Source organism: Syngnathus acus, chromosome 19, assembly GCF_901709675.1.
Source record: "Syngnathus acus chromosome 19, fSynAcu1.2, whole genome shotgun sequence".
Lineage (NCBI taxonomy): Eukaryota > Metazoa > Chordata > Actinopteri > Syngnathiformes > Syngnathidae > Syngnathus > Syngnathus acus.
The window spans coordinates 4,142,675-4,161,321 of record NC_051103.1 but is presented as its reverse complement, the minus strand read 5'-3'; the positions used below and the strand labels follow the sequence as shown (position 1 = coordinate 4,161,321).

At 47.4% G+C, this 18,647-nt stretch overlaps 1 protein-coding gene across 5 annotated transcripts in view; it reads right to left on the bottom strand.

The window, feature by feature from the left end:
• Positions 1-7,937: 7,937 nt before the first annotated feature.
• Positions 7,938-18,647, bottom strand: part of bahcc1b (BAH domain and coiled-coil containing 1b) — a 67,790-nt gene continuing 57,080 nt past the window's right edge. For 4 of the 5 annotated variants that reach the window (XM_037277750.1, XM_037277749.1, XM_037277752.1 and 1 more), the window contains 17 exons: positions 18,415-18,581; positions 18,154-18,290; positions 17,863-17,967; positions 15,839-15,911; positions 15,389-15,575; positions 15,122-15,283; positions 14,132-14,296; positions 13,822-14,045; positions 12,712-12,871; positions 12,476-12,593; positions 12,311-12,386; positions 12,108-12,216; positions 11,916-12,029; positions 11,719-11,847; positions 9,933-11,284; positions 9,629-9,865; positions 7,938-9,477 (listed from right to left, as the gene is read on the bottom strand). In XM_037277750.1, coding sequence (XP_037133645.1) covers positions 9,268-9,477; positions 9,629-9,865; positions 9,933-11,284; positions 11,719-11,847; positions 11,916-12,029; positions 12,108-12,216; positions 12,311-12,386; positions 12,476-12,593; positions 12,712-12,871; positions 13,822-14,045; positions 14,132-14,296; positions 15,122-15,283; positions 15,389-15,575; positions 15,839-15,911; positions 17,863-17,967; positions 18,154-18,290; positions 18,415-18,581 — 3,725 coding nt within the window. In that variant the 3' untranslated portion in view covers positions 7,938-9,267. The remainder of the gene's footprint in view (positions 9,478-9,628; positions 9,866-9,932; positions 11,285-11,718; positions 11,848-11,915; positions 12,030-12,107; positions 12,217-12,310; positions 12,387-12,475; positions 12,594-12,711; positions 12,872-13,821; positions 14,046-14,131; positions 14,297-15,121; positions 15,284-15,388; positions 15,576-15,838; positions 15,912-17,862; positions 17,968-18,153; positions 18,291-18,414; positions 18,582-18,647) is intronic. The other variant, XM_037277751.1, reaches the window with a different exon arrangement.

The following is an 18,647-nucleotide window of genomic DNA, read 5'->3' as shown; positions in this document are numbered from 1 at the left end:
CCCAAAACTAAAAGTGGACGAGTATTTGGAGCCGAAAGTTTGGTTTAGATACGAATTAGCAACAATCTGTTTCGCAAAAAGCACATTCAAACGTTTGCATGAAAACGTCGAATAAAACACCAGCTAATATTCAACAGAACCAAGAAACGCGGACAATTTGTCACAAACATTTGCATTCAAGCCCCAGTAAAAACCACCGCGTGGGAAAGATGGCCAGCATAAAAAAAAAAAAAAAAAAAAACATTCGAAATAATGGCACAAAGACCAAAGAGCCCACCGTGCTACCTGCAGCAAATCAAAATGAACTGTGACGTTACTGTGATTTGCTCAAACGCTGCAGCGGTCCTCAAGTGTGAAAATCCTGCAACAAGCAAAAAGGCATCGTGAGAAACGGCAGCAAACGACAAACATTTGCTCGTGTGCAGACCTACCAAATCAACCCGAATTTCAATTTTAGTGTTACTATTTCAAAACGAAAATCAAAGAAGCAATCGTTTTCTATTTGATCTGATAACCAAAAGAAACACGGACTCTTATTTCTGTCCATTTTATTTGCATTTCTTAAAGACAATAAACAAGCTCAAGACAATGTAAACGTTCTTTTAAAACGGGTTGCGCGAGTGGATTTTTTTCAAACCTCTAGGTGGCGCTTCAGCGGCTAATGACAGAGGGACATGTGGATACCGAACTGTCCGGAGAAAAGTTACGACTTGAAATCAAATATAAGGTGTCACAAAAAATGTAGTCACTTCTATAAGTCATATGTAGTTTCTTAGGTGCAAATGTCTTAATCTGTGTGTTCATATACCTGCAAAAAAAGCATCTTTCAAAGACGCAGAAGCATTCTTGCACTGATTTTTATCTTCGTTTGTGTGGGCGTGCGAACGCTGTGATGCCGCATTAATTGCACGCCGAGTCCTTTCTTAATAACGGCGCGACACGGCAACTCAATCACGCGGCCTCGGCTGCATTCGGGTTTTGTAATTTGGCTTTTAAATGAAATAAACGAGCTATCTGGGAGATCTCCGGGATTACAGTTATCATTATCACCCCCCCCCCCCCCCTTGAACGACAAATGCCACCCTCTGATTGGTTGATGACTTGCTCGTGAGTGGCACTCGTCCTATGTGGTTGTCTGGCGTGAGCGGAATGCAGAGGATAATGAGGCGCAATTACAAAGTGTGCATCGCCCACTGTTTTCGTGACCACCCCTTCACCAAGTCATTCATGCGCTCACATATTACTGGCATATTAAAGGGAGATGAAATTAAAAAAAAAAGATTACGAGGATTTGAATAATTATTCAATCAAGGCAACTGGAGAACGCCCCTAATGCTTCTCTTGCACTGCGCACAACACGACCCTACTACTGATGCAGATACAAAACAGGCACAACAAAAGCGGATGGAATGATGGGATGAAGATGTCAAACTCACGTAAAAGAGGTCGTATCCTGGTATCCTGTTTTTGGATGAACGACAACAGAGATTATTTATAAATAAAAATAAAATGACGTCACTTTCTCAAACGAGTGTTTTTTTTTTTTTGACCCGCCGCTATCTTGCACAGCTCCTATGCATAAGTATGTACAAAGAAGGTGTCAATTAGACTGACTAATTAATTAATGGACAAATGGAAGTCCATCCTTTATGTCCATCCTCAAAGGGAAGCTGAAGAGCTTTCTGAGTGCAACACATCTAAGAGAATGATTCCTTTGCGGCCTTCTCCTCTTCCCTTTGTGGCTTTCACCCTATCCTTCTCCCATTGTCTTGGACCTCTGCAAACTAATCTCACTTAGTCTTTTTCCCTCTTCACGCTCGAGCCTTCTCCTTTGCCCCAGCGGAGCTCTCGATGGCTCTCTCCCATCCATCGATGTTTGCCGCTCCATCAAGGCCCCTGTGATGCTTTTCTTCCTTTTAGCTTTTCCCTTTGTCTCGCACCTTTTGTGTTTCCTCCACAGGTACCGCACTCTCCTGGTGATACACATGTTGTACACGTACCACAGACTCAACGCCACTGATGGACGTCAACGCTAAAGTGTGCACAAATCAGATTATATTAGCTTGGAAATCTTCTCGAGACCACTGGGAAATATGCAAAGTAGAACATGCTACAAGGGGATTCGTTATTTCCTCTGTCAAGCATAAAATTTGGCAGCTTAAAATTTGATAAGCGTTTGTCGGGTCATTTATTTAGTTAACAAGCCAAGGAGGACCCGTTGAGTTTTAGCCCATCTCTCATCGTTACAGTCCGCTTTCATCGGGCCAAGTGAGGTAGTGACCCGTGAGATCAGAACTACTTGTGAGACATAGCACCCCCTACAGGCCTGGAGTGGAACAAAGTATGGCCCAGGGGCACAAACGGGGACGTGGAGAATTACATGCAGATATTTTTTTTACAACTAAGATATTACTGCAGTTTAACGAGTCCCTGACAGTAGTTGATAGAAAGTTTTTTTTTTACCTTAATTCATATCCAGCTTGGCATGATTGGAGTTCACATAGCTGCGTTGTCGCCATTCTGCGTGCCTTCGCTAGGTTATTGGACTCCATCAATAAAGCCGTTTATATCGCATGTATTTTGACGCTCCGCTCTGTGTGGGATCTTGGAATGGTCCGAGCTTTTCCTTCCCCGACGGCGCCGCTTCTTTATTTGCACGTCTCTCTTGAGAGACATTAAGGTTCCCTCTCATCACTTTTCAGGGTGGAAAAAGCTCAGAGGTCATCGCAGTCACTCATCAGCGAGACAACCTGGCGGTAAGGTTGCAAAACAGCTTTACTTCAAGACCTGTGAAATCTCCGCAATATTCAATATCAAAAGATCATCGGAGTCCGATGTCATAAATACCATCTAACCTCAAACACTAATCACCAGACGAAGCCATTAAGACAGCCTCGAGTCTTAACGTTCAGTCCAAAGATACTGTGAAAACATAAAACACATTTGATTGAACTAGTCGACTACCACGGCTAAGGCAAGTTGAGATCGGCTATATCGCGACCCAGCCAGTCAGCAGTTGCCGACTTCATAACAAACACGGACGAGTGAGTATCTGAGCAGAGGGGGATATTTAGGGAGCGATAGAAAAGAAGATGAATGATGGTGAGAAAGATGGATGAGCGGAAGATGTGTAAAAAGAGAAGGCCGGTGAAGATGAGAAGGGAAGAGAGCGTCTCCTGCGTCTCAGAGCTTCTTTGCATGTGGGCGCATGATACCGGGTATTTATTTTTTTATTTCTATGCCGTTTGTTGGACAGCTTAACGCCAGGCTTGTAAAAATGTTTCACATGCCGAGGGACATGCGGAAGGGGAGGGGGAGGAGGTGGTCACTGACGCACACATCCACGTAAACTTACACACAATAAACGGGAGGTGTGGAGTTGCACCGTTATTTATTAGAGGTCATGTGATGCGGGTCATCAGTCACCGGGTGGAAGGGCATCAACGCAGGCTAAAAGCAGAGGATGTTGTTTTAACATTTTACCCCGATCGGTAAATTCTGCAACATTTTACCGTGGGGGCCACTTAAAAACATTCTGCAACTTTGCAATTTGTTTTTTAGAGGCTTGAGCAACTAAAGTGAGCGAAGGTCTGGTAGCAAACTTGTGCAACATACACCCACTGGATATTCCAGTAGGTGTCATAAAATACGGCAAAAACAGGGCTAAATGAGGATATATTACGTCATTTCAGCAAAAAATAAATATTTTGCAATTTTGGACTGCAACCCCTCAATAGCCTCTCCGTCATAATAAGAAGCCGCCACTCAAAACGCCTCCAACCAACCTGCAGTTTATTGCGTCCGCCGGATGAACCAACCCGACTGGGATTCGAGTCCCCACCGAGCGACGCCGTTTGCTAAATTGAGGGGAAAGGGTCAGAGAACAAATGTTGAAAGTGAAACTGGTAGGCCCGCAAAGAAAAATTTGAGAAACATACGTATTATCCATAATGAAGCGAGGAAGAAGAGGATGGGGAAGAAAGAGCAGGGTGGGGGTGAGGGGGTTCAGACAGAGAGGAGACGTCCTGTCATCGCTAAAAGAGAGCCATGGATAGATGGACAAAGGCGCCGTCCTGAGGGACTGTGCACTCATTCGGCATGGCTGCCTATCCGTCACCATGGCAACTGTACCTGTGTATACATTTGTACGCGCCGTGGTGACCAACAGCAAGCTGCGTGAGGGTGTTATGGGGAGGGGGGGGGGGTGTAGGTACCGCCTGCTGTGTTAGCAGAAAGACTTTGAAAGTGGCTATGATCACATTCCACGTCATACACGTGCGCGTTTTACAGTCCGAGCGTGTCTGGAGGTGGAGAGATGTTATCGTTTGAAAGCGGGGCCCACGCTCGATGAGTGATCCGCCGTGTGTTGTGATTGATGAGGGAAGGACTGATGAACACTTGATGGGATGAAAGAGTGAGGAGCAAACATACACACTCAGGCCTCAAATTATCATGAGGAGGCAGTGCACCTGTAAGCACTGCCGGAGCTAGGATTTTTTCTTTTTGGGGGGGGCAGTGCCCCCAAGCACCCCCTCTAGCATCACCAATGCTTGTTAGGCAGAGGAACCGGGTTGGCAAAGTTTTGTTTTTTAAGATGGGCCACGTCATTCATAAAGTTAATCATAAAGTCAATTCTATTGTAAATAAAATGCTAAATGTAAACAATTGCTAAATTAATCCACAAAATAAACAAACGGAAGCGTTTTATAACAGGCTAAATAACCCACATTCAGTCAGACTACTTTCCCCCGCCGCCCATTTTGATAACACTGTAAATGTCGGCTCTTCATTCATGTCATGACTTCAATCTTACACTTAATAGTACAAATTATAATTACAAAATATGCGAACGTATGAAAAGTGGCGACAGACCGAGTTAGCCTTACACGTTAATGTAAACGATTAGAAGTCCTTTCAAACAATGTAAAGTGATTCTTTCGAACCGTGCCCTCATTGAAAATTTGTTCCCATGTCATGACTGAGCTGATTTATTACCTATAATAAAACAATAAACACGCACGCTCACGCCCCGCTTGAACATTGACGGCCCTCATAAACACACCCGTAGTAAAAATGTTTTTCTTAAGCATCCATTCATTTGTGATGAGTATCATTTTCCCTAATCATAACTTGAGCTACATGTTGAGATACTGTACTGCTTTATTGAGAAGCACAATTTGAATCTACATTTTTGTTTTTCCCCCAAAAGGTGAAGAGTTCCCCGCACAAGCATTCGTGGCGTGTTGGCTCACGCGATGTGCATTAATCTTAATCCGACGACGTCAGGTGGCGTGACACGGCGTATACGACCTTGAAGCGAAGCGCTCGTGTTTACCCCATAACGCTCTTTGTGTGTCCTCTCACCATGAAAAAGTGACAAAGGCGCCTCCGTCAACACCACCGCTAATTACATTTCTGGAAATTTATCACCATGGTTACCGCAACTTGACGTCAACATGGTTTGAATGGCGCTAAGGCTTATAATATGTGCAAAGTCTCATTTTGAAACGCGGGGAGGTCAACAGGTAACGTGAAGAATCTCATTAATTACGATTCCTTTCACAAGACAAGGTCTCTCCGTTTTTCTCTCGTGACGATTGTTCAGTTGAGCCACGCAAAGCTCATTCAAGTATGGAAAGTCAATAATTCACCATGTGAAATATGGAATTTTTCCAGCATGTTTGCTTTTGTAAGCGTGAGGTGCTAGAGTAGATAAATATAGCGACTAGCTTCATCTTTTCCGTCAAAATAATTAACTCAACTAGCTCAATCTGTTACTGGGAATTAGCTATTAGCGATATTTGTCGACGTGTATTTATGTAGCTATTGCTTTCCTTCCTTTTGTATAAAATATTGTTTGAGACAATGCACAGAATGTAAATTGATGATAAAAGCTGTTGGGAGAAACGAGACAGTCACCCAGCGCTAATATGCTACACGTTGCAACGGCGGGCGTATGCTATTTAAAACCTCCCTGCTGGGTATGGCAAAGAAGGGAAAGGTTTATGCAGACGCACGTTGATAGAAATACACCGCATGGAAGGTTTGGAGGTACAGATGCGGATCGGATGGTAAAGCTTGACTTTTGTCACCTAACACACACATGCCGAGACAAGATGGATACGAGTGACGAGCTCACGCGGGCTCATGTGAACGATAGATGGGGCCATGCGGAGAAAAGAGCTGATCTTCTTACACTTACTTTCAGTGACCTGAATGTACCTCAACACACACACACATTGAAACTATCTGCTAACATGCGCTCATCTCAGAGCAGCTGGCAACCATTTATTTACCTCGGTGACAGGTTCGGCCTGTATCTAAATGGAGAGCTTTCTCTAGACTCGACACACACATGCACGCGACTATTTCACCTCTCGCTCAGTTTTTTTTTGTCCCCCACACAGAAGTACACTGCTACGTCAATACTGTACTCACTGTAGTATTTGTGACTTTAAGGGGTGTGGCCTGAATAAAATAAAAAACCTTAATACCTGAACACGCAGGCACAAAATGAGCCTGCGGCATGTTTGCTCCGACTGCATAAAAAGCCCTCCCTCATTAACCCCGGAGGGCGCCCCCCCCACCTTTGCCAGCCTCCCATTGTGCCCCTATCTCCTGCAGCATTCTGGGTAAAGTAGTCTTAACAATGTCAGGCTCAATACAAACCTGCTGATAAGGAGTCAGACTGCACTTAACGTTTGTGTGCTTTCAAGGTGGCGGTTGATTGGGGGAGCCAATGAGGAGGACCCGCAGTGTGTTTGTGCGGTCACGTTGGCTGGATGCGGTGTTCCATATCTCTGTAATCACAAGCTAAACGGCTAAAACATGCCAGACAAAAAGGAAAGTAAACACACGGCGATGGACAAAGGCATGTGAATGTGTGGGTGATTTTTAACTGTCGCTAAGTCTCATTAGCAATGTTTGCTTTTTCAGAGAAATAAACGGTGAGTCATGAGTTACTTCCTTGACTATGCTATCAAAGCCTCCATCCAGACATTCATGGCGCAATGTGTCACTCCTGTTACAGTGCCATAAAAAAACTAAGGTGTGAATATGTTACAGGAAGTCTCAAATAAAATGCGTGTAAATTGGCTCACCTTGTCCCAGAAATGGGCGGCTCGAGATGATCTCAATGTTCCTTCCAGTGGCCTGCTTGCACACACAGACAAGCATGCACACACAAAAATGAATATAAAACTCAAAAATATTTTTTTATGTCCAAAAAACCTGCCTCTTTGCTGTCTCAAGATTCAAAGTCTGGATGTTTTTTATTCACTTTATAGTTTTGAAATGCAACTTGAAGTTCAAGTAAGACTACAAACCTGTAGGGGGAGCCCTAGAGCAAAGGTCAATGGTTACTTGTGATTGAAGTGAGTTTGAAATCTATGCACAGTGAAAGTTAATCCCCTCGCCTTTTGTTCCTTTAATGGTCGTGTTCCGTTTTGATTCTTGTGAAGACCCGACCCACCTGTACAGCCTGCCGGCAAGCTACAGTTTCGCAATTCCACCCCTCCGCCATCAATCAACTACAGCTACAGTTTCAAATAGCTTGTTCCTCTCTCAAACGACCCCCCCCACCCCCACCCCATTCTTCCTTCTCATTCTTTTGCGCTTTTATCCCATGGTCCGTTTTTCCTCAGCTGACAAATGATCGCCATTGATGAACACAAGGCGCTATTCACAGAGCTCAAGGAAAAAAAAAAAAGCAGTGAAATAAAACTTTTTTCTCTTTTTGGAAGAATTGTTTTTTTTTTTTAATGAAACACAAAAAGGCAATAAAATTAAGATAAATATTTTTTTCTTTTTGTACATATGGAAATATGTAAGAAATACCTCCATGAGAATGAGTGAAATAATATTTTTCCATCTCAACCATACAAAGCGGGTTCCAGTGGGAGAGGAAATAAACAAAACAAAAAATGTCGCTTCCGTCGAAATGGGATGATCAGAAGTAAATCCAGTGTTTATCTTTTTTTTTTTTTTTTTACAAAAGTTTCACATGTCAAAAAAGTGTTTGTTGCCAACGTAGTCGTCAAAAGTCAGTCAAAGCCCTAAAAAGAAAAAGGCATTTGTGTTCTCCCCCCTGTACATCCTATACAACAGTCATCACAGGCTTGCATAAACGGTAAGACCACGGTGAACTAAGAAAACCGGCGCACACACGGCACATTTTTTTGGCAAAGCAGGAATAAAAGTGACAAGAAGCATTATTTGCGATTTGATCCTTTTTTTTTTTTGTCTCTCAACATTGTCCCATTGATTGGCGCTGATTGTCCTTCACAGTCACGTGATGCCATTCTGGTTGTCATAGAGACCTCAAGTGCATCAGCTGGGCAGTGTGCAGACAATGTCGCCGCGACGTCTCTCCGAGGCTGTCATAGCAACACTGAGACGAGAGGAACTCTACTTCAAATACCTCGGTGATTGATTGCAGGGGTCCCGGTTTCAGATTTGATTGAACTTTTCTTTTCTTACTTTTTTTAATCATTCTCATAAAATTATCTTGTAATGTGATGGAAGTGTAAACACGCAGGTGCTTTGGTATATTTTAGACGTCGGATAAATATTTACATTTACGTCTGACTGGATTCTTTCCGGATCAGTGAAAAGCAGAAACTTGGTTTCTTGTCCAGTTAGTCCGACAGGAAATGGATTAACCCCCGAAATGGGGCTGCCAGCCACGCCGGGCGTACATTTTGACCTCATCTGTGATTTTGTTCAGTGCATTCATAATTCAACCTCCTCCCCATCCACAAAGCCGTTGATATAAAAGCATCTCGGCTGCAAAGAAATATTATACAAATATCTATGTATAATATTTACATTATTATACATCCACACGAGGCCACTTTAAGCCAATCACTCACCCAAGCACACATTTGAAGAAGAAAAAAAAGCAATCCGACTACCTGTACGTGTCTTCGCATCCGAATACAAAGATGCAAGAGAGGTATTGATGTGTATGGCTTGAGAGGGGCAAAACATTTGTAGATGTGACATGACATCATCTTGGCTTGCAACCAATCAGCTCGTGCGCACAGTCCAAAATGACACCTGGAGGCTCCATTGTTTTTTTTTTTGTTTTGGTCCTGTTAAGAAGAAAAGCAGTCAGTGACGTTTCCAACCTTCCCAAAACGAGTTGTGGCTTCCTGTGAGTTTCCTCCGTCTCGTGATCCAGCAGAGATAGATCCCGTCGGCCCTGCCCCGCCCCGCCCCATCGGGAAGCGGTTGGCCGAACAGCTTTGGTCACGCTCGCTACGAACGCTAGGATATGATCGCCGTGCCGTCGGCACCAATCAGTTGGCCGGTGGTGGGCTCGTACGTGCCGGCCAGGTAAAAAAGATCGTTGGCCGTGGCGCCGGACTTGTGCTCGCGGATCATGTGATCGTGTTCGGACCTGCCGACCACCTGACAGCGATGCGAGATGGTCTGGACGTCGTTCTCGTCCTCGTGACTGGACTGGTACAAGGCGTTCTGGGAGAGAGTCGGTCACAATGTCATATGAACCTTTTGCCTTTGAGAAAAACGGTTAACGCGGGAAATGGCACGGAAATAAAATTCTATTTTGTAAAAATTCGAATGAAAATGTCATGGCTCTTCCCACTTTTCACTTTGAGGTCTTTACCTTGCCGTCGCAGTGTCGCTTGCCCAGGCGAGTCTCCTCCGGGTGGTAGAACCACTTGACCCTGACCACCATGCTGGAGCTCCACGACTCCCACAGGCTCTCCACCCTGCCGACGTAAGGCAGCTGGGGCCGCCCGGGCGACAGAAACACGGCGCAATCTCCGACCCGCACAGTCTCCTTGCCGCGCACGATGGCCTTGTAGAAGAGCTTGCGGGCTTTGCCCTTCAGACCTCTCCTCTGGTGGCGGAAGACTTAATAGTTATCTCAAACTTGACTTTGATTCCGATTAATAAGCTTCTCTTACCTGTGTCGGGTTACCGGACCATTTCCACACCTGGCGTCCAGGCAGCAGTGGAGTTACGCTGCCTTGAGGCTCAGGCGAGGACATCCTCTGCCTTTTAGGTGCCGTCGGGTCCTTGGAGGAAGGTGGAGGACCACTCGGACCTTGATGGTGGCTATTCGCAACTCCGTCCTTTCTTTTCAATTGGGTCTTGGTTGCACTACTGTTTGTCACCACGCTTCCTTTGGAAATGTACTCGGTCCTGTCGTCTGTCCTCCCCTTTGACCCGGAGTGGGTCATTCCGGCCTTGGCCACATAGGGGAGAGCCGCGACCGTGGCGTTGCTCGACTCTGAGCTCAGGTTCTGTCTGTGTTTGTGTTTGTCCTGCTGGAGCAGTGCGCGACGCAGGAGAACCGATGACGACTCTTCGTCGGACGAGTAGGAGGAATCGTTGTCTGAGGAACAAAGGGACGAGGAGGATACGGAGCTGGAGGAAGACGATGACGAGGAGGAGGAAGAGGAGCAGACTGAGAGACGAGAGAGAAAGCGGCCGCTACGATGGGACGCGGCCGCCGTTCCTCTTCTTCGCGCCCTGGCACCTCGACCGCCGTCTTCGTCATCCTCATCCAGCTCAGAGTACGAACTCGGGCCGTCGCTGTGGTAGTCCAAAGTGTAATCTGCAGTTTGGCCCCCGTGGCTGCTAGCCGGTAGATCTTTCTGAAGAGGGTCCGGCCGGTTCTCTCGATCGCTTCCTCCCTTCTTTGCGTCCTTCACCAGCATGGCGGGGTGAACGTATCGGAGCGGAGCACCCGCAGAGGGCAAAGTTCTACCTCCTTTGCTTCCATTTCCGAGTCGAAGTAGAGCCTTGCTGTTCTTTGTTTTCGGCGAGGTCACCCCTTCGTGATCGAGCTTCACCAGGAACTGTTTTCTGTCTCGATCACTAAGCGGCTTCTTGCTCCCTGCTGCTATCGTCGCGGCGACGACTGAGGAGCAAGCTGAGATGTCCCGGGGCCCAGAGGAAGAGCCCGTGTTGGCGTGTCGCGCCGATCCGGAGTTCCCGCCGCTACCAAAGGCGGAGTAGCCGTTTGCAATGCTACTAAAAGAGTCAACCGCAAAAGGGGAACCAAAGATGCCTCTGAGCGGGCTTGTGGAAGTGAGCGGGTGGGAGGCAGGGCGATGAAAGAGGCCCACGTCTCGCTCTCGAAATCTCTTCTGCGTCTTACGGGAAGTCCCGTTGAAGAGGAAGAAGTCCACCGGGGGTCTTTTCCTGGGCGCGGCGGACCAGCTCACCAAGGAAGCGTTGCCTTTGGTCCGAGAGTCCGACTCGGCTGCGCTGGCAGTCTTAGGAACGGAGTGGATTTTCTTGGGCCTGCCAACTGAGCGAAGAGATGACAGCAGAGAGGAGTCGGAATCAATACGACGTGACAGTTGTTGGGAACAGAGCGAGATTAATAGTGGAGGTAAGAGCTCCGGAGAAATTTAATACCATTATCTCTACCGCGCCAGGTAGGTTTGGACATATCCGATACCTGTCTCTACCTGAAGCATTATCGCGATGAGTGACACGCATGTTTCTGACGACACCTCATAAAATGTGGTTATACAGAGCATAAAAGGAATTTTCTTCACATATCTCCATTGACAATGTGCTCCTCTCTGACTCACAGTTGGAAACGTGAGCCTATCTGTGATTGCGCGGAATGTACAAACAAAGTTAGACAGGAACGTTTGAAAATGCACAGACGTCCATCCAAGTCATGTGCGCTCGCTAACTTGGAGGAAAACGTGATAGCATAGCTGCTCGCCTCACCTGGTCTCTTCTCTTGGGGCTTCCCTGCTGGCTCCTCATTGGCTGTGCCCATGTCCTTCTTCTCCTGTGTAGAGCTGCGGCGATATCGCCGGCCCGGTGTGACCAGAAGCGCCGGTGACGGTTCCGCACCTGACAAGAATGTCGCGCTCAATAACCACTTCTATTTTGTCGGTGTGACCCCAAAATATTATACTCACAGCAGATTTGGTATCCAGGTGGGAGGAGTCTGATGTTGGCGAGTGTAATGCGTCCTCGGTCCCCGTCGTCAAACTCCACCATCACGCTTCCCTCCTTCTCGTCGCCTGCGCCGCCTGCAGAAAAGCAACGAGTTCTTTTTCGTTTTGTTTTTTTTCTCGGTGGTGTGTTCCGAGGATTTGTGTCCCACTCACCTCGGTGGACATAACCGGGGTAAAGACACCGTGAGCGCTCACTCCAGTAGGCACAAACTCGCGTCCCCGCTGCCAAGATGGCCTCAGTCTGGGGCCGCACATCCAGAACCTTTGACCCACATACAACAAATAAGAAATACAGTCCATTTGGCCAGACGCAAATAACAACAATGTGATCTGAATGAGGATAGAGTGAAACTCACAGCTTCTTGAAGGATTTGCTCCAGTGAATAAATCCGGGGGCGATTCCCGCGCTCCCCTTCTATGACAACACTAAAGCTAGGAGACAAACAAAATATATATATACACGTATATATAACAATGCAACCTTTTTAATACATCTTACACAGTAGAAAGCGTGTTCGTACATATCAGGTAGGTCCAGAGTTTGCACCAGGGCTGCGTAGAGCAACTCGTCCTCCTTGGAAATTAAAATCTTCAGGCCGTCGACGAGCATCTCTTTGCTGAGCACACAGTTGGGCAAGGCTGATGAGGAGAACATTGATGGAATGAGACAGAAAAATTTACAAGATGGAAAATTACTATGTGAGGTCATTGGTTCAGCACGCTGTTAAAATCTTTTAATCATCGGCGCGTCACCTACCGGGTATTTTGCAAGGCATTTTGGGAGGAAGGTGCAACGCTGTCTGATCTTCCTCCTCTTCTTCCTCCTCTCCCTCAGAGAAGCTGCTCTCTTCCTCCAGGCGAAAGCCATCGTCGGCCGTGAAGCTCTGCAGGAGTCGGCTGACCGCGTGACCCTGAGCCTGCAATTGTAAATAAGAATAAATTGAAATATATTGTGTTGACTAAGGGACAATTCATTAGGCACAAGTCCAGCCAACATAAGTCTTATCAACATCTACACTGAAGTACTAATGCTCCGTTTCCTAAATATTCTATTCTACTTTGGTTTATTGTTCTTAATGGCCCGACCGCAAAAAGCCGCTTTCATTTAGGGCGGCTCGGCTATTCCATTGGATGGTGGACAGAAAAGCAATGATGCACTAACATGGCTTCAAAGCACTTACAAAGCATCCAGTTGGATTGCTCCCATGTTAGTCATGTAATGCTCAAACGTGAATGGTGGATGCGGACAGCTCTGCTGTGTACTGATGAACTTAGTAGCAACAGGCCCGTTGGTGCACGCGCAGGAGTAAGGACCGCCTGCTTCCGCAGAAACCAAAGTCTCATTTATTGTGCTCACCTTCCCACACACCTCCGACACTACCCATGGCCAGACAGGTTTAGGCTCGTCCTTCTCCAAAGACAACTGATGAGTGATGATGAAAAGTCACCTCGTCCAACAGGTTTGTGCCTGTATTTAGTCTTTCCACGCCGTGCAAAGTGTACACGAGCTGGCGTTTGGGTTGAATTTCCCGCACGCGGCCGGCATTTTGTCACCACCAGAGGCAACGCGCGATTATCCTCCCACTCTCGGCACCGATAGCGTGAGTGTGTGTTACATGGGTGTGTTCCAGGTCTTGCGCCAAACATAATCTATTATTATGCCGCTATGGTGACTCAAGCATTGAAAAGAAGTGGAGGAGTTCTTGGGAGATTGGACTGGTTTCCTATCAGGGTGTGTTGTTGTTCAGAAGGGATCAACTTTTTTCTTTCTGGTTTTTATATTCCGGGACGTAACGACAATTGACATCTCGGTCTTTATTATTTGAGTTAAGCGCAGATTCTGTGTTTATGGAAATAAGAGTCTCACCTTTCCCAGATGACTGTGCATGTCTAAGTCTCTCCTGGTGGCTTCCTTGCAATATTTGGTGTCGTCTTGCAGAGCTCCATGGCCGTCTCCAAAAGGGCAGCCCAGTGAAGAGGCCGCCCAGTTGGGAAGAGAAGCTCTTCTCAAACCATGGTGACGTTCACTTTTGCAATCGGCCAGGCATTGTTTCCTGTGGGCCTTCGTCTGCTCCGAGATAACCACGTTTCCTGAGTGTGAAAGGGAACCCAAGTTTTTTTATGTTAAATATCACCCGTAAAGGTAAATTAGTGATAAATATGCATTCAAATCTCACCTGGAGCTCCCGGTTTCTTAACACTGTTTTTGTGGTTTGTGTGGAGCCTCGACGACTGGGCCGAAAAAGAGCCGCCGGCGTTTACGGCAGCTTCTTTGGCGGATGAGCTAATCCCGATGTCACTGGCTCCCTCGTTGCTGTCGCAGCTGCAGTCCTCCTCGTCTTCTGCGGAAGCACAACGTCAATAGGATCAGTCACATAAGGTTTGAATGATCTGAATGCAAACACCATTAACTACGTCCGGGGGACCCGCTTGACGGAATGTATCGACAAGCGACTTTCAATATTCCTTTAGCGTCGGCGCGCGTGTTGAAAAACGTCCGTAATAGTAAGTAGGCTCACCGGCCACAATATTAGGAACGGCGGGTTTTTGCAGGGACGGGAAGCCAATTTGGCCTCGCACGCACGTCCACATATGCCGACCTTGATTTGCACGCGGGGGCGCGCTGGCATCTGATAGTTATTGGCAGCTGTGTGTCACCGACAGCGAGGATCGTGTCGAGTGTCGACACATCCCCGACAAACCTGTCACTTACGCCGCCGTCGTCAACACTCGGCCCCGCACGGTCACACATACTCGCTCGGTGTCATTAAAGGCCACAAGGTCAACCACTTCCTTGCAGGAAGTTTCGCATCCCACGCGGGGCAAATCAAAAATGCTTTCCGAGTTGGGAATTCTCGCTAAGCCGCGAGGGTGAAGAGGAGCGACGAGGACATGGGTGCGACATTCTGAACAGGGCCAGAGCGGGATCGTGTTACCGTACAGTGTCGTGGGGCCTCGGGGTGGCGGCGAATTAAGTTACGAGAGGGAGCGGCGTGGCATGCCCGCGGCAAGTCGTTAACAGTTTGAACGCTGTGACAGAAGAGCCGAGAAGTGAGAAGAGGCCGCGCCGTGTGCCGACAACTTGCTTTTGCACAAATCAAGTGTTGCATGCAAAAATTACATAAATGTCATAAATGAATTAAAATGAGCAAATTCGTCAGACTCACCATGCACCGAGCTCTCGCTGTCACTCCTTTCCCTGACTTCCTGCTTCTCAGAGGTGCGGGTCCAGCCGGGCGCTCGGTTTGGGTCGGGGCTCATCAACGCCTTTGGTTTGCGACCCCGCTTTCTCTTAATCATCTGACTGGCCTCCCACTCCTGTTGTGAGTCTTAATTTGGAAAAAGAAAAACAGCAGGAAGTAAGTTCCTCTGGAAGAAAATCATTCTTTGGGTGCTTGGAGATGAAGTCCACAGCTCGGCGCCCCCCTCCTCACCTGCTCCTCCGTGTCCGCTGTGACTCTTTGGTCCGTCTTCCGCACCGCCGGCGGCTCGGCAGTGCGGCGCGTTGGCCGAGGATGCGGCGCGCTGGGCCGCGGCCTTCTGCTTCAGCTGGCTTTCGTGTCTGGCCAGCCTGGAGCTCAGAGCGCTGGGCCGACCTCTGTGCTTGCAGCTGGCTTTCAACTGCGGAAGCGACACGTTGGCTACTGATTAAGCAGCTTTGACTTTTTGCTCGGTTGTATTACTTTTCGTTTTTTCTATTTCACATCAAGTCATTATTTACAGGATATATTTTTTGTTACGAATATATGACTGGACGCCTTCTTTCTCTTTTTTCACCATTAACAGACCATTTGTGAGGTAATTGCCGTGTTGAGTTGACAAATATCCTTCCAGTAATGGAAAGGTAACAGCCGAAAGTGGACGTCTGTGTCTGTGGGACTGACCTGCGTGGCGCTGAGGCTGCTGAAGTCATGCTTCCTCCTGACTCTTTCTTCATCCTGTAAATTAACACCAGCCCTGGAAAACACATCAGAGGGAATATATAGTGAAAGAGTGTCATAAAATAAAAAAAATCACACATTTGCATCTGTATGCCCTTCATTCCCGTCATTGTTACGTTATCCACTCTCCGGTTCCCCTCAATCGACCCTGTCTCATAACTTGGATGAGGCGAAATATTCTACTGAATCACCACATTAAAAGGGTGATGATGAGGAGGATGGTGTGTATGTGTGTGAGGAGGCTGGTTGGTAGAGGAGGGAACAGGCGAGATGAAGCAGTCTCCAGGGAGTCTGTCCGTTGACCGGAGCTTCGGGGCTCGATCAATAAACACTAACATCTATTGAACACTACACCACGGCGCCTCCGCCCCCACCCGCTTCTCTCGCTGTGTCCTTCCTTCATTGTACGCTGGCGCTTCCGCGCACAAGCGTGCACACCCACACACGCACGGTGTTCGCAGCTGGTGTCTGAGGCATGGGAATCTTATATTCCCACAGAGGGAAGCGTCGGGCCTCAGCATCGAGTGAGCCCAGTTATGAGAAATTGTAATGCTGCAGCACACAAGTGTTTGGAAAAGCAGTTTGTGCACAGGGCTTGAACTCGACCCTTAGCAACAACTTTTGGCGTGAAGCACGACACTAACATTTTATTATTCTTTGATTTTGTCTTTACATCATTCCAATAATTGACATCATTATCAATTACATGATAATTATTGCTATTCAAACTCGCTCGTCTGAATATTAAAAAAACGACGACAGTTGATCGAGCGACATAGTGAAGATGTAAGCTAGTTGTTGACGGTAGCGATTCGCTTTTGTGGCTTGCGCTCCAAACACTCCCAACAAGAGCAAAGCATAAACAAATGGCTTATTAATAACAAAACGGTGTTCAGGCACGTAGCAGCTAGCTTTAGTAATTAAACAAACTCTGCTTGAGAATGTGCCGAAGAATTGCAAAGGCATGTGCGAGTAAAGCCTTTCATTGGCATTCCCATTAGCGTTTCTAATAATGGTAACTGTGACAAACCTGGAGTTTCTCTAATCATTTTATCTTGGCGAGGGGGGGGGGGGGGCACATGCCAACAGAGGTGGGGCGGCATGAGAAAACACATTCATCAATAAGCGGGGTGGAATACTGAGTGTGCGTGCGCGTCAGTGTGTGTTAGCGCGTGCCAAGTAACGTGCGGTGGTGTGCTGCAGTGGGCGCGGCCGGTGTCGAGTCGTTTATCACTGTAATAACTGTACATCAGGACTTTGCCCGGCTATATTAATGCATGCTAATGGTTCACTGGGAAGCGGGACATAATCAATGCGAGTGATAGATATGATTAAAAGTGATTAATGATGATGAATGAAGGGTCTTGTCGGTTTCATCAGGACTCCTCTCAAAAATCCTGCCAAGCGTAATAAGTAAACTCGCATTCAATTTCTCATGAGCTTAGCTTACTGCTAACAAACTATGCAAAGCGCCATTGACATGCTAACAGCTAGCATTTATTTATTTTTTTTGGCTCTTACAGCAATGCATATTTGACCAACCCATGAAGATGAAAAATGCAACACTACTCACGGGCATATATTATTTATCCTCTGCAAAGAATGACTAATATTACTGAAATATGATGGGATTATATGACGACGTTCTTTTGAGTTACAAGGGTGGTCATGGAAAATCTTAAAGTTGTATCTCAAGGTACCATTGTACTTTGTTGACAACAACGCCGCCAAAGTGATGAGCCGCACTATAACTGCCAGTGTGTGTGCACACAAGCGGCTCCTTCCTGCGCCCAATCAAGCAAATCATCAGCTATAGGCGGCGCGTTGAAATCAATTGATTTGAAGAAGTAGAACTTCTTGAAAAATCAAGCGCGCCTTTCACTAAAACCACAAACACAAATCAGGCCAAATGAGCCCCGGCTCGCCAATCAGGCTGATTGTGCGGGCGTCACGTTGCGGGACCTCACCTGAGTCTTTTGGAGGCGTCTGGAGCCGACGCACCGGGGGTGGACTTGCGCTTACGGGGCCGGCCTGGCCCCCTGCGGGCAGGGCTCCGGGACGTCTCCTCTTTCCTGGAAAGAGGGAGGCAAAAGATGAGAGATTAAACGAGGAGAGCGGGTCGACTACAGAGGGAACTTGTTCTGGCTGCGGGTCAAACTGTGTTGAGGTGCGAGAGCGGGGGGGGTTGGAGGGGGGCGGGCAGCATGACAGCGGCATTGTGGGTGTTAAAATGCACATGCATGTGTGTGTGTGCTTACTGGTGGTCGTGTTTCCTCTGAAGCTTGGCCAATTCTCTCTGTTTCTCTTTGTAGCGGCGCTGTAGCTCGGCCAACTGGACACGCATGGCCAGCTCCTCCCCTCCCATCGTCTCCATGGAGCCCTTCGCTGGACACACCTGACAAACACACACACAAAGCAAGGGGATTTTAAAGCTGAACCCAAACCAAAATGTGCAGTGTATTATTTACATACATAGCTGCGTACACTGAACCTCAAAACTATTGAAACAAAAAGCTCACCGGCTCATGGCGAGGCGTCCAGTTGCACTTCCTGCGCAAATTCAGCCTTTCCCTAATTTGACATCGTTGCTCGGCTCCGCCGTGACGAGCCCCTTCCCCCATCTCCAAGGCCCGGGCGGCCGCCAGCGTTGCCAGACTGTGCAGGTCAAAGGTCAGCATACGCTCACCTGGGGAGAGACGGATGACGGGCAGGGGTGTGGAGGGGGGCGGATTGTTACATCGCCTCAGTGACA